Source organism: Capricornis sumatraensis, chromosome 17 (genome assembly GCF_032405125.1).
Source record: "Capricornis sumatraensis isolate serow.1 chromosome 17, serow.2, whole genome shotgun sequence".
Lineage (NCBI taxonomy): Eukaryota > Metazoa > Chordata > Mammalia > Artiodactyla > Bovidae > Capricornis > Capricornis sumatraensis.
In genome coordinates, this window is record NC_091085.1 from 74,768,157 (window position 1) to 74,780,763 (window position 12,607).

Here is a 12,607-nt window from a genome sequence, read left to right on the forward strand (position 1 = left end):
GTCTCTTAGAGTTTGCAAATGGTTGGATTTATTAGTCTGGCCTTTTCCAGACACAAGTGACCAAACAATGAAAAAAATTAATTTGTTTTTTTAATTTAAAAAACTCAACCTGAAGTAAATCAACTAAGGGAACAAATCAAAGTCCTGGTTGGTACCTCACTAAAGGGATAGTTGGATTCAGGTACTCATACAATAAGCTCAGTCATTTTACATCTCAGCTCTGCTTCTGTCTGTGATGACTTCATTCTCATACAGTTCTCCCCAGTGTCCCAGGCACTTCCCAGCTCACACCTCTACCAGGGTAGGGTGAATAATGGCCTCCAAAGGTGTTCTCATCCTAACTTCCCATAATTTATGAATGTGACTTTACATATTCACAGCAGGAACTGTTTCCCAGAAGTTCCAGCCAAAGGCTTGGGTTTTCTTTCTTTAGGGCCCCTTTGAGTCACATGCATCTGCCTGAGCCTATCACAGCAAGACTGGCCAGAATGGACCATATGGAGCCCCTCTAGGAAGGGAGTGGGGTCAGCCCTGCCAGGACATGGGGGGGTGGGGCAGGTGGAAAAAGGGACCCCCCCTCCCCCTTCTGATTGCTCCTACTAATGCTGCCATCCCAGCTCCATTTGCTCATGTTTCAGTCCTGTGCGCACCTCCAGCTGGGTGGTCAGTGGGAGGAACTCTACCAGGGGAGAGGCCTCTAGGGACCCCTTTGGCTTCTTAGGTACCATCTCCCCCTCCCGCTATGAACTCATGGGATAGGGGAAAAGAATTCCCCCCTAAAGAAAAGTGGAGTATGAGGTCAAGAAGTGGAAGTGGATGCTTGGTATCCCCAGATCAGCAGCTGATGTCTCATTAGTGAGTATATGTTTCCTCTGGCTGCTGTAGCAAACTACCACAATCTCGGTGGTTTAAAACAGTACATATTTATCCTGTTAAGTGTGGAGGTCAGAAGTCTAAAATCAGTTTCATGTGACTAAAGTCAAGGTGTAAAGTAAAAGCAGTGGTTCCTTCAGGGGGTTCTGAGGAGAGAATCCATTGCTTTTGGTCAGCTGCTAGTGACTGCCTGTAGTCCATGGCTTGTGGCCTCTTCCTGTTTTCAAAGAATACCACTGCCTCTCTTCTGACTCTTGACTCTCCGTGTCCCTCTTAAAAGGAACACTGTGACAACACGGGCCCACTTTGATAAAACAGGATAACCTTCCCATCTCAAGATCCTTCACTTAATCACACCTGCAAAATCTCTTTTGCCATGAAAAAGGAACATATTCATAAATTCTGCAGATTAGGATAAGAACATCTTTGGAGGCCATTACCCATGGTAGGTGTAATCAGAGAGTGCACTGAAAACAGAGACGGGCTGGTTGACTACCCCAAGAGGGAAAGATGCCCTAAGAAACCACAGCCTTCACATTAAGTATTCAAATGAGCTGAAACCCATCTAACTTGGCAATCTCTGCCTCATTCCTTTAAATATGCAAACCACCTAAATCCCCATCTAGCCCTCAGCAACAGGCCAGCCAAGCCTCAGAATGCCTACACACCCTTTTAATTTCCATTGCCAACCATCACCCTCACTGCCTGGGGCAACAGCTGTGTGCCCCTCACCCTCCCCTGGCTGGCTCAACAGCAGCATCCGAACCAAGGCACTCAACTCATGGCATGGTCAGCAAACTACAATGTGGCCTAGCATCAGTCAGCCAAAGTGACCAGAGAGGCAAATTCAGGGGGTCAGAAAGAGACAAAGAGGAGCCAGCCATTAGAACTGCCCAGGCTCCTGATGGCCTCCCAGGCCCAGCCCTCTGTAGGGCCGATACAAATCTCCTTTTCCATGAAGTAATTTGAATGGGCTTCTGTTCCTTGTCCCCAGGATGTCTCAACTTCCACAGATTATGGGGTTGTATCCATCCATCATGATTGAACATACCAGTATTCAAGATTTAGACACCAGCCTCACATGAGTTTTGTCTGTGAGTCTACATCCCTAAGTCTGATCGAACAAGGGACAGAGGAGATAGGGAACAAGATTTGAGTCAGGAAGCCCTGGGCTGGGTCCCAGTTCTGCCACTTCCTAGCTGTGTGACATTGAGTAAGTCACCTCACTTCTTCGGTCTGGGTTCCCCACTTATAACATGATGGTGATCAGAGGACCTAGCACATTGAATCACTAGACAAGACCAACCAAGGCAGGCACTTTACATAGGGTCTTCTCAGTCATCATTGGGTCAATACGACAAGCACACATGCCTTTTTTACATTTCAAACACAGTCAGTGTTTCTGGTCTTTTTCCTATAATCAGGAAGTTTTTGATTTTCACAACTTATCTGGGTCTGTGGTTTTAGGGACCATGAGGGTGAGAATGGGACTCTAAAACCATGGGGGAATTCCCTGGTGGTCCGGAGGTTAGGATGTCATGATTCAACTGCAGAGGGGCACAGGTTTGATCCCTGTTCATGGAACTAAGATCCCGAAAGCTGTGCAGCCAAAAAAATAAAAATTGAATTAAAAAAATTAAAATAAAAATCACAAAAGTGGGCCATGCTATGGGCACCAAAGTACCAACTGTCTGGTAAAGACTCTGGCAACCAGCCACTTTCAACAAACCCCACCCTGACTTGCTGTGCCCCTCCCCCCATAACTTTCTAAGGGGTCTTTAGAACTTGTACACAGCTCACCCAGGGACGTATCCTCAGAAACACGTCTAGTTACAGCCAAAGTAGAAGCACCAGCAGTATACGTATCAAATACATACACACTAAAGGCATGTAGCTAAGAGCTGACCAACACGCAGAAGCACAAAGCCCAGGTTCCATCACATTTTGAATTGTGTATCAGTGGTTGTGGAAAAGCAGCTGTTCCCATAATGAAATACAAACTGTACAAAACATATTTAAAGAAAATGGCAGCAGAGGGGTTCAAGAAGGTACACTTCTTTCGTGGTCCACCAGTGTTCACGAGACAGCCGCGCACACAGCCAGGCGCTTCGTGGGGTCGGCATTCTCTGCTTCCCCTTCAAGAAGCCTCTTTCGACTTGTGGAAGGCTGCAAGTAAAGGAAAGGGGAGAGATGTTCAAAGAAAACCTCCGGCTTCGTCACAATTATCAGTTTCCCAATATGCTTCCAGTAATCTTGGAGCACTTCATGTGAACCTTCTAGGACCAAGAATACTGGTTGTCCTCATCAGCTCTGAACCCCTACCACACCCCTCCCCGACTCACACAGGTTTACTGGACTGACATTTCTCTCCCTTGGGGCCTCCAACCACTCAACGATGCGTATTGAAAGTAAGCTGCAGGGACTTCCCCTGGGGGTCCAGTGGTTAAGCATCCATGCTTCCACTGCAGAGGGCACAGGTTCAATCCCTGGTTGGAGAACTAAGATCCTACATGCCATGTGGTGCAGTGAAAAAAAGAAAACAAGGAAACAAGCAGCATAACCAGCCTCCTCTTGGTTGTCTTCTCCTGACCCTTTCGTGTGTTTTCCCATTTACAGAATTGTGAGGGACCGATGGGAAAATGAATGTTACCGAAAGAAGGTAGGACAGAAAATGAACAGATATTAACATATATACAAAGAACTTCAGAGGAATAAGATTATAATCAGTAAGTCATCAATCACTCCTCCAAATTTTTAAATTTTCAACAAATGTAAATCTGAGCCTCTAATACAGTCTTCCAATGTGGCTCAGTGGTAAAGAATCCACCAGCAACACAGGGAACACTGGTTGGATCCCTGGGTCGGGATGATCAACAGGAGGGGGAAATGATAACCCACTCCAGTATTCTTGCTGAAAATATCCCATGGGTAGAGTAGTCTGGTGGGCTACAGTCCACAGGATCACAAAGAGTCAGACGAGACTTAGCAACTGAGCACACACACAATCTTGCCTTACAAGAGACTTTTTGAATAATGACCCCCATCTGTGCTTCTCTAATTCATAAAAAATATTCTTCATTAGTAAATCTTCTAAATGTATCAGAGCAGATCAAGCTGAAACAAAGTATCTACCACATTACTCCTTACAAAAAAATGTTAAGCAATTGGAGCTGAAAAGACTATTCAAGCTCTTCATCCTCTACTCATGGGCTCCTTAAACTTAGCCTACATTTAATGACCATCATCCAGAATACCTGGGCAGAGACCTGGGGCAGAGCCATCAACTTATCTTCTTCAGAAAGCAAGTTGTTAAATTTTCTCTTCATGTCCTCGTCCTGTGAAGAAATGGAAAACCTAAGTAGGCTGTGAATGTGGGAAAGAAAGCTCCTGAAAGGCAGGGCCAGGATGCTCCCAGAAACAGAGAAGTGGGCTAAGATGGGGTGAAGAGGAGAAAAAGGAACAGTCTAATCAGCAGTCAACACTCAGTCAACATGGGCTCAACCAAATCCATACACCCTAAGTGCTCCAGGTGGGTCAGAGAGAACCACAGACCCCAGTGGTCAAATACTTTTAGAACGAGCATCCCAGATCCTGAGAGATGGCAATCAGAAAGCCAGATACTGGGGTTGGCTCCATGCTGCTCCACACATCTTTCCAATAGGTGCCCCCTCCCATTGCCAACAATGAAGCCTGTTACCAGGGCCACCCTAACAAAGCAACCCTGCACCCTAGAAAATTCAGCAAGCAAGCACTGTACGAATTAACTCTGATGGCAAACCCACAATACCCCAGAGTTAATGAGAGGAAAAAGTGAACAGGTGCTTCCTGTTGCTAGAGATGGAAATGAGGGTTGGGGCAGGGCATGTAGACTCCCCTGCCCACCTCCCAAGATGCTCACTTCTGCAGGACTTAAGGATTTGCCAACCAGGAGAGGTGGCCTGGTGTAGCTTCCCCCTTCAGAAAGGTGAAATGCCACATGATTAGGAATGTGGACTTTGGGGCCAGCTGAAAGCTGAGCTCAGCCACTGCAAGTAGCATGTGCAGAATAGAGTCCCAGAGCAGCTCGTTTCCAAATCCCCATGTACCTTCCCATCCCAGCCAGCCCCCACCTCTCCCACTATGTATTGGCATACACAGTGCACCATGGGGGATGGGGGCGAGCAAGAATCAAGGAGGGAAGGCCTTCAACATTCAGTAATTTGACTGCAGAAAACTTAGTGCACAATCATATCAGTTCAGTTCAGTCGCTCAGTCGTGTCCAACTCTTTGGGACCCCATGGACTGCAGCAGGCCAGGCCTCCCTGTCCATCACCAACTCCAGGAGTTTACTCAAACTCATGTCCATTGAGTCGGTGATGCCATCCAATCATCTCATCCTCTACATTTAGCAGCTAGAATCACCTGCTTCCATCACTGTGTTTATTGAGCTACTCAGTGTAGCTCCCCACTGTCCAAGCACCAAGTTCATCCACACTCTCCTCTAGGATCTCACTTCTCAGGCAAGGCCACCCTCAAAGGTCCACCCCTTATTTCCTCCTATACCTGCTCACAGCCTCCACCGGGAATGCCCTCTGTGCCTTCCTGCCCATCCACCTCACCCACCTCCCTCTTTCACCCAGTGAACAAACAGTTACGAGGACCCTTGGGTGCCAGGCACCGTAATAAGCACAGGGGCCTCTGTATCAGAGGGGCTCAATCAATGTTGAAAATGCTATTCGCCTGTCGTTATGGCAACTGAATTGTGATTGTTATGGCTGAATTGTGTCCCCCCCCCCCTTTCCCCACTTACATGTTGAAGCCCAACCCCCAGTATTGTGACTATTTGGAGATAGGGCCTTTGCACAGATAATTAAGTTAAAATGGGTTTTAGCTTAAATATAAGACATGACACCATACAACTCCTAGAAGAGAATATGGGCAAAACATTCTCTGACATAAATCGTACTGATGTTTTCTTAGGTCAGTCTCCCAAAGCAATAGAAATTAAAGCAAAAATAAATGAACGTGACCTTATCAAACTTACAAGCTTCTGTACAGCAAAGGAAACCATGAACAGAATTGAAGGACAACCTATGAACTGGGAGAAAATATTTGCAAATGATGCGACAAGGGCTTAATTTCCAACACATAAGAACAGCTCATACATTTCAATAACAACAACAACAACAACAAAAAAAAACACAGTCAAAAAATGAGCAAAACACATATATATATTCCAAAGAAGACATACAGATGGCCAACAGGCACATCAAAAGATGCTCCATATGGCTAATTATTAGAGAAATGCAAATCAAAACTACAATGTGGTACCACCTCACACAGGTTAGAATACCCATCATTAAAAAGTCTATAAATAAGAAATGCTGGAGAGGGTGTGCAGAAAAGGGAACCCTCCCAAATTGTTGGCAGGAATATAAACTGGAGCAGCCACTATGGAAAATAGTGTGCAGGTTCCTCAGAAAACTAAAAATAGTTGCTATATGCTCCAACATTCCCACTCCTGGGCATATATCTGTAGAATGCAAGAATCCGCCTGCCAGTGCGGGAGACGTAAGAGACTTGGGTTCGATCCCTGGGTAGGGAAGTTTCCTTGGAGTAGGAAATCGCAACCGGCTCCAGTATTCTTGCCTGGGAAATTCCATGGGCAGAGGAGTCTGGCAGGCTGTAGTCCATGGGGCCACAAACAGTCGGACACAACTGAGTGACTGTGCACACACATATAATTCAAAAAGCTACAGGCATCCCTAAATTGGACACTGTTGATGACAAGAAAGAATGACAAGAGTCATATTCTTTGGACAAACAGTCCAGTGCCAGATCCACAAAACCATTTAGTTTCTTCAAAAATGTTGAATTTCCCAAAATAAAACCTAAACTGTCACTAACAGGTGATTTATGTGGGCAGTCGGCATCCTTGTCATCACTGAATGTTCACTCCACCTTTTGCTGGAAAAATAAAATATGGACAAAAGAGTGAGATCCCTGTGGCAGGGCTGAACCTCACCTTTTCCTTGGCCGTTAACAACAATTTTCTTTTGAGACAGAAAGTTAAAGAAAAATGGGCTACATTTGTTTGTACATTTCGGGTGGATGTAAATCCTATTCCCAGGCCTAACTGGCAAGCTCTGTTTTTTTCAAGACTAACAGCTCCTCTGCCTCCATATCTGGCCCCCAGGAGTTTCCCTATTAAGGCATATGAAAAGAGCCAAGAGGAATGTTTTTCTTTTTCATCAAAATTAAGTCCCCACATGCAAAGGCCCCCTTTGTTCCCAAATTCCTTTTCTCCAGGGTCCTGCAGTTTCAAATCTGTGTGGTCTATTAAGTGCTAAATCATCTGACAGGTTTTTGTTTTGTTTGTTTTTTTTTTTGCTGGGTGCGGGAGGCAGGGTGGGGGGTCAGGGGGGACTGCTGTTTCCAGGGCAACATCCCAAACATATACATCTACTTTTTTTTTTTTTTGGTAGGGATTTCTTGTTCTCAACCTGAGCTGGCCTGAGCTAAGGGTTGGAAGACAGAAAAAATAAGGACAGTCTTCCCAGAGCCCCAAAAGCACAGTACTAAGACTGGATGGCCCCAGGAGTTCCTGGACTAGAAATTCCCAGAGTATCTGAGCCTCCAGCTTAAGCAACCTGGTTAAGTCCCCCATCCATCCCCACAAGTAACAGAGACCAACTGCAAGTTAACAGAAAGGGGTATGGCTGGCTGTGCTGAAAGGAACTCCACAGACCTGGCATCCATCAGAGAGCCTGCCCAAGGCTGTAGTGAATTCTAAAACCAAAGACTAGCCCAGCAAAGGCACAAAGGACTTCCAACTCCAGTAGCTTGAATGAAGTCAACGCATCATCTAATGGGAGCCTAGCAGGGACACAGAGGTAATGCAGACTTGAAAGGTGCAAGTGACAATCTAAGAGCACGCTTGCTCACCATGAACAGGAAGTAGGACCCCATCACACCCAATCACTTGGGCTTAAGAAATAGCCAGGTTCTCCCCGTGGGAGGCTGCTCCCCTCCTCCCACCCCCGTTTCCCTGATCTAAGGTTGAAGATGGCAAGAACGCAGCTCATCCCATCTGTCTGAGTAAGGGGTTTGAGAGAAGAGAAGGACGCAGCTGGGGTGGAGGTTTGGAGCTACAACCACCTCTCAAAGGAACACAACTGAACTGCAGACTCGGAGAAGCCACACGGAACCAGGACAGGCCATAAGGAGAGCTTGTTCATCCAAGTCAAGCTGTAAAGGCTGCACACAAATGCAAGACATGCCCACACTCACACCCACAGACATAAATATGCACCTCCACCCACCTAAAGCTCAGTCTTGAAAAATGGCATTAGACCCAACCAAGCAAACGTATGTTTTCATCCTCTTCCCCATCTCAGGGACACAGTTCAGGGTTGCCTGGGTATTTCAGGCAGACAGCCACTGCCCCATACACACCTGAAGCCACGGGTGTCTTAAAGCCTCTTCTGTCGTAAAACGCGCCTTTGGATCCACTATCAACAACTTCTTGACGAGATCCAGAGCTAAAGCAGTAAGATAATTTGGCAAATCACAGTGAGAAGGATAAAAACATTAAATCAACAAAATGAGAGTGTGCCAGAATCACAGGCCAACATCCAGAAAGAGAAGAGAGGGGCTGAGGTCACAGTGAGTCAGCAGACAGAGCGGGCAGGGCCCCCTAGGCCTCCCCACTCTCGGTATTTGTCCAAAGACTTTAGAACACCAGGAATGCCATGATGGTCCCCATGGCTCCCTGCTCAGATATCACAACTTAACTCTCTTTTCCTGCTCCCCTTACTGGACTCAAGTTCAAACTAATTAAAGCTGAACTTCCCCCAGTTCTAAAACACTCAGGATGTTCAGCCAACTCTCTCTGAGACCCATGGAGTGATGGAGAGAGTTCCTCAGCCAGGGAGAGCTCTCTCCTAGGAATCGCAGGCTTGGCAGAAACAAAGCTGGACTGACCAGCAACAAGTGGAGGCTGGCTGGATATTGCAACAGTATTATTCATCAGATGTTCTGACACTTAGCACAACCATCTGCGTTACATTGTTTGACAGTTAGTTTCAGCTTTCTACTTTTCCTTTTGAGAATTACAAAGTTACCCTTTTAAATTCTAAAACACAGAATAACAAGTTACATTTAGCTTTTGCTGTGCTTACTACTTCAAAGGAGACCTTGTGACTAAAAAGTTACCCATTATTTTGCACATTTAAATAGATACCAGGCACAGTGAGTATATTACACTTGCTGCTGCTGCTGCTGCTAAGTCACCTCAGTCGTGTCTGATTCTGTGCGACCCCATAGACAGCAGCCCACCAGGCTCCCCCGTCCCTGGGATTCTCCAGGCAAGAACATGGAGTGGGTTGCCATGTCCTTCTCCAATGCAGGAAAGTGAAAAGTGAAGTCGCACAGTCGTGTCCGATTCTTCGCGACCCCATGGACTGCAGCCCACCAGGCTCCTCTGTCCATGGGATTTGCCAGGCAAGAGTACTGGAGTGGGGTGTCATTGCCTTCTCCGATATTACACTTAACCCTCACAAAACCTCCTTAAAATAGAGGTTTATTGTGCCCTCTTTTACAAATAAACAAAAAGGAGACCCAGAGAGGTTAAGTAACTTGCCTAAGGTCACAAGGTAACAAGTACCAGCCCCAGGACACAAGCCTACATCAGCCTGGCTCTAGAGCCCAAGTTCCCAATAACTTCCTTTGCCTCTAAAATGGTATGAAAACTAACAGAAAATAAGAACAGGATTAACAGGAGAAAACACCACAGAATTTGAAAATAAACTCCCATTGCAGCACACATACATTTAGCAAACCACAAATTCTGAACTCTTTCATATCCATACCCTTCTCTGAGACCTCTGCCCAGACTTCAGGAATGAAGTTGTATTTTCCACTGGTGATCTGATCCTTCAATGACACTTGAGTCTTATGCTCAGAGAAAGGTGGATACCCACTAAGGCTTCATATTGGTAGAGAGAGAAAGGAAAAGAAATCAAGTGGCATTGTCAGTGGCATTCAGATGTATAAATTTTTTTTCAGCATAATGAAAAATCAGGTATTGTTTTAAATCAATGGTCCAAAAAAAGGTGACCTAAATTAAACACAAACTCTCTAACTGGACACATTTTTTATTTCACCTTAATACCACCAACCACAGTCTGAAGCGATAAAAACTTTTTTCTTACCAAATGAAAAGAATAACTCCTAAACTCCAGCAGTCCACAGCACGGTTATATCCAGCAGTTCCAAAGGAATTGAGAACCTCCGGAGCCAGATAGGTGGGGGTACCACATAAGGTTCTCATCAGAGATGTCTCCCCCAAAATCTTGGACTGCCCAAAATCAGTAATCTAAAGGACAAAAGGGCATCTTTTAATGTCATGAAATAAAAAGTAACATAGTCTGCCAATTCAAAAAAGACATGAAGGTTACAATAGTTCCTAGCCTGATTCATGCCACTGTTAATCAGGAGTCTACACATTCTTGTCTTTGTAAGGTAATTTTCTAAAAATATTTTTATTTATTTGGCTGTTCTGAGTTTTAGCGGTGGCGTCTAGTTCCCTGACCAGGGATCAAACCCCGGGCCCCCCTGCACTGGGAGAAGAGTCTTAGCCACTGGACCCCAGGAAAGCCCTGTGAGGTAATTTTAAATCCTCCAAGTTATTAAATTTTGCTTAAATAAAAATTCCTGAGCCAAGGAACTTTAAGGCTCAGGTTTTCTCCCAACTTAGATCTGTATTCTCTGTAACCTTACAAAAGGCTTATAACCCTTAACAGAGACTCTAGAAATCCAGTTATTCCTGATTTTTCTTAGACCCCAGTTTTTCAGTGTTGGCTGTAAATGGAAACACTGAGGAGCTGGGGAAAAATACTTCACCTGGGTGCCACCTACAGCAATTCTAAGGTGCAGGCTTGCTGTCGTGGTTTGTTTGTTTGTTTGTTTTTCTAAATCAACAGGGGATTCTCAAATGAAGCCAGGCTTGGGGAGTACTATCTTAAACAGAGGAAGGCAGGGGATGTGTTTCTCCCATCTAGACTCTTCCTTCCTCTCTCTGAAGATGAAAGTGGCCTGTACACATGGAGCTGAATAAGTGCTCATTTGCATCTTCACTGGAGCAATACTACCTGGCCGCTAAAAGAACTGCTAAGAATGGAAAGGTCAAATCCCCTCCCTTTTTATGCTCCCACTTTTTACTTGATGAATTCGAAAACAGTTTCTGAACAGAAATCTACTGGAGTGGCCACATACAGAGCATAAATTTCTTACCTTTATAAGGCAGTCCTCCTTTGGAGATGACAGTAGAACATTCTCTGGCTTTAAGTCCCGATGTATAATGCCATTTTCATGAAGGTACTACACAGAGAGGACTGACCCTTAGATTTATGGAGCAGGCGCGTGAGACAGACACACACACATCTTACAGCTGGATGAAAGTATAACTCATGTTACGGCCACATTCTCTCCCAAATCAGAAAACCACTGGATAAGTGCACTACTATTTACAAATTTTCTTGCAAGAAAATCTTTAAAAAATAGAAAAATGAAAGAGGCCACTTATGACAGTAGACCTTTTATTTCACTCTTCAAGACAATAACTGTTATTCCTTCATGTTAGCAGAAATAGAAGGTATCAGTTTCAATAATAAAAATGCAACAGGTGACATAAAACATTTGGGGACTATTTAAACTCTAAAAATTCTACCAAAATAGTGTATTTGTTGATTCCACTTCTGAGAATATTTTTAAAGGGACTCTATAAAGTACACATGTGTAAATTATCTGAACACCTAGAGTTAACCTATTCCTTGATGCAAGATCAGTCTTTGAAAACTTGATGACTGAAATAGAATGGTTTCTAAACATCATAAATAGAATGATGTTTCTCTGTGTACTCATTTTTATATACCAAGTCATATTTCTTTAGGAAAAAAAGAATTTCCCACATCCACTGAGTACTCAATTGACCTTAATATTCTTGGTATAAAGTTGGGAGCAAACCATTAAGGGCCTTCTCTGGTGACTCAGTTGGTAAAGAACCTGCCTGCAATGCAGGAGACCCGGGTTCAATCCCTGGGTCAGGAAGATCCCCTGGAGAAGGAATGACACCCCACTTCAGTATTCTTGCTTGGAAAATTCCATAGACAGAGGACCCTGATGGGCTACAGTCCATGGGGCCGCAGGAGTTGGACACAACTTAGCAACTAAACCACCACCACAAACCATGAAGAGAGTAAAACAGTGGTTAGACTGATAAGAGCAGATACTACACGTTACATGTGATCTTAACCAAAAGGCCGAGAAGTGATGTTTGGCAGAAACCAACACAATTCTATAAAGCAATTATCCTTCAATTAAAAACTAAATTTAAAAAAATTAAAAACATAAAAATCACTGGTTAGGTGTTTATGGGCTTTAGGTTTCTCTGGATATCCCTCTGGCCTACAGCAAAATACCTCCAAAACACTTTCACTGGGAAAGTGACCTGGTGAAGCCCCCAGGCTGGGCGCCCAGGTAGATCAGCCCCTGGAAAATCTCCTTCCAGCTTCAGTGCAACAACTGCTCCCAATCCCTGTGTTTCTTGCACAGAGGAACATTCTCAAGGGAAGAAACCTTGGCGGGAATCCCCACAACATCTGGGTTGAGAAAGGGTGATGTTCTTTGAAGCATGCAGGGTGCCACCAGCCATTCACCCCAACACCTGCCCCGAACACTGAAGAGGAGGCAGTAC

General features: G+C 44.8%; 1 protein-coding gene and 1 pseudogene across 2 annotated transcripts in view; both read right to left on the reverse strand.

The window, feature by feature from the left end:
* Positions 1 to 2,835: 2,835 nt before the first annotated feature.
* CHEK2 (checkpoint kinase 2) overlaps positions 2,836 to 12,607 on the reverse strand; it is a 32,747-nt gene continuing 22,975 nt past the window's right edge. Inside the window, exons 9-14 of one of the 2 annotated variants that reach the window (XM_068989960.1) lie at positions 11,146 to 11,232; positions 10,065 to 10,228; positions 9,723 to 9,838; positions 8,308 to 8,393; positions 4,128 to 4,208; positions 2,836 to 3,039 (exon numbers count right to left, since the gene is read on the reverse strand). In XM_068989960.1, coding sequence (XP_068846061.1) covers positions 2,950 to 3,039; positions 4,128 to 4,208; positions 8,308 to 8,393; positions 9,723 to 9,838; positions 10,065 to 10,228; positions 11,146 to 11,232 — 624 coding nt within the window. In that variant the 3' untranslated portion in view covers positions 2,836 to 2,949. The remainder of the gene's footprint in view (positions 3,040 to 4,127; positions 4,209 to 8,307; positions 8,394 to 9,722; positions 9,839 to 10,064; positions 10,229 to 11,145; positions 11,233 to 12,607) is intronic. The other variant, XM_068989961.1, reaches the window with a different exon arrangement.
* Positions 12,019 to 12,185, reverse strand: LOC138094188 (U2 spliceosomal RNA; annotated as a pseudogene).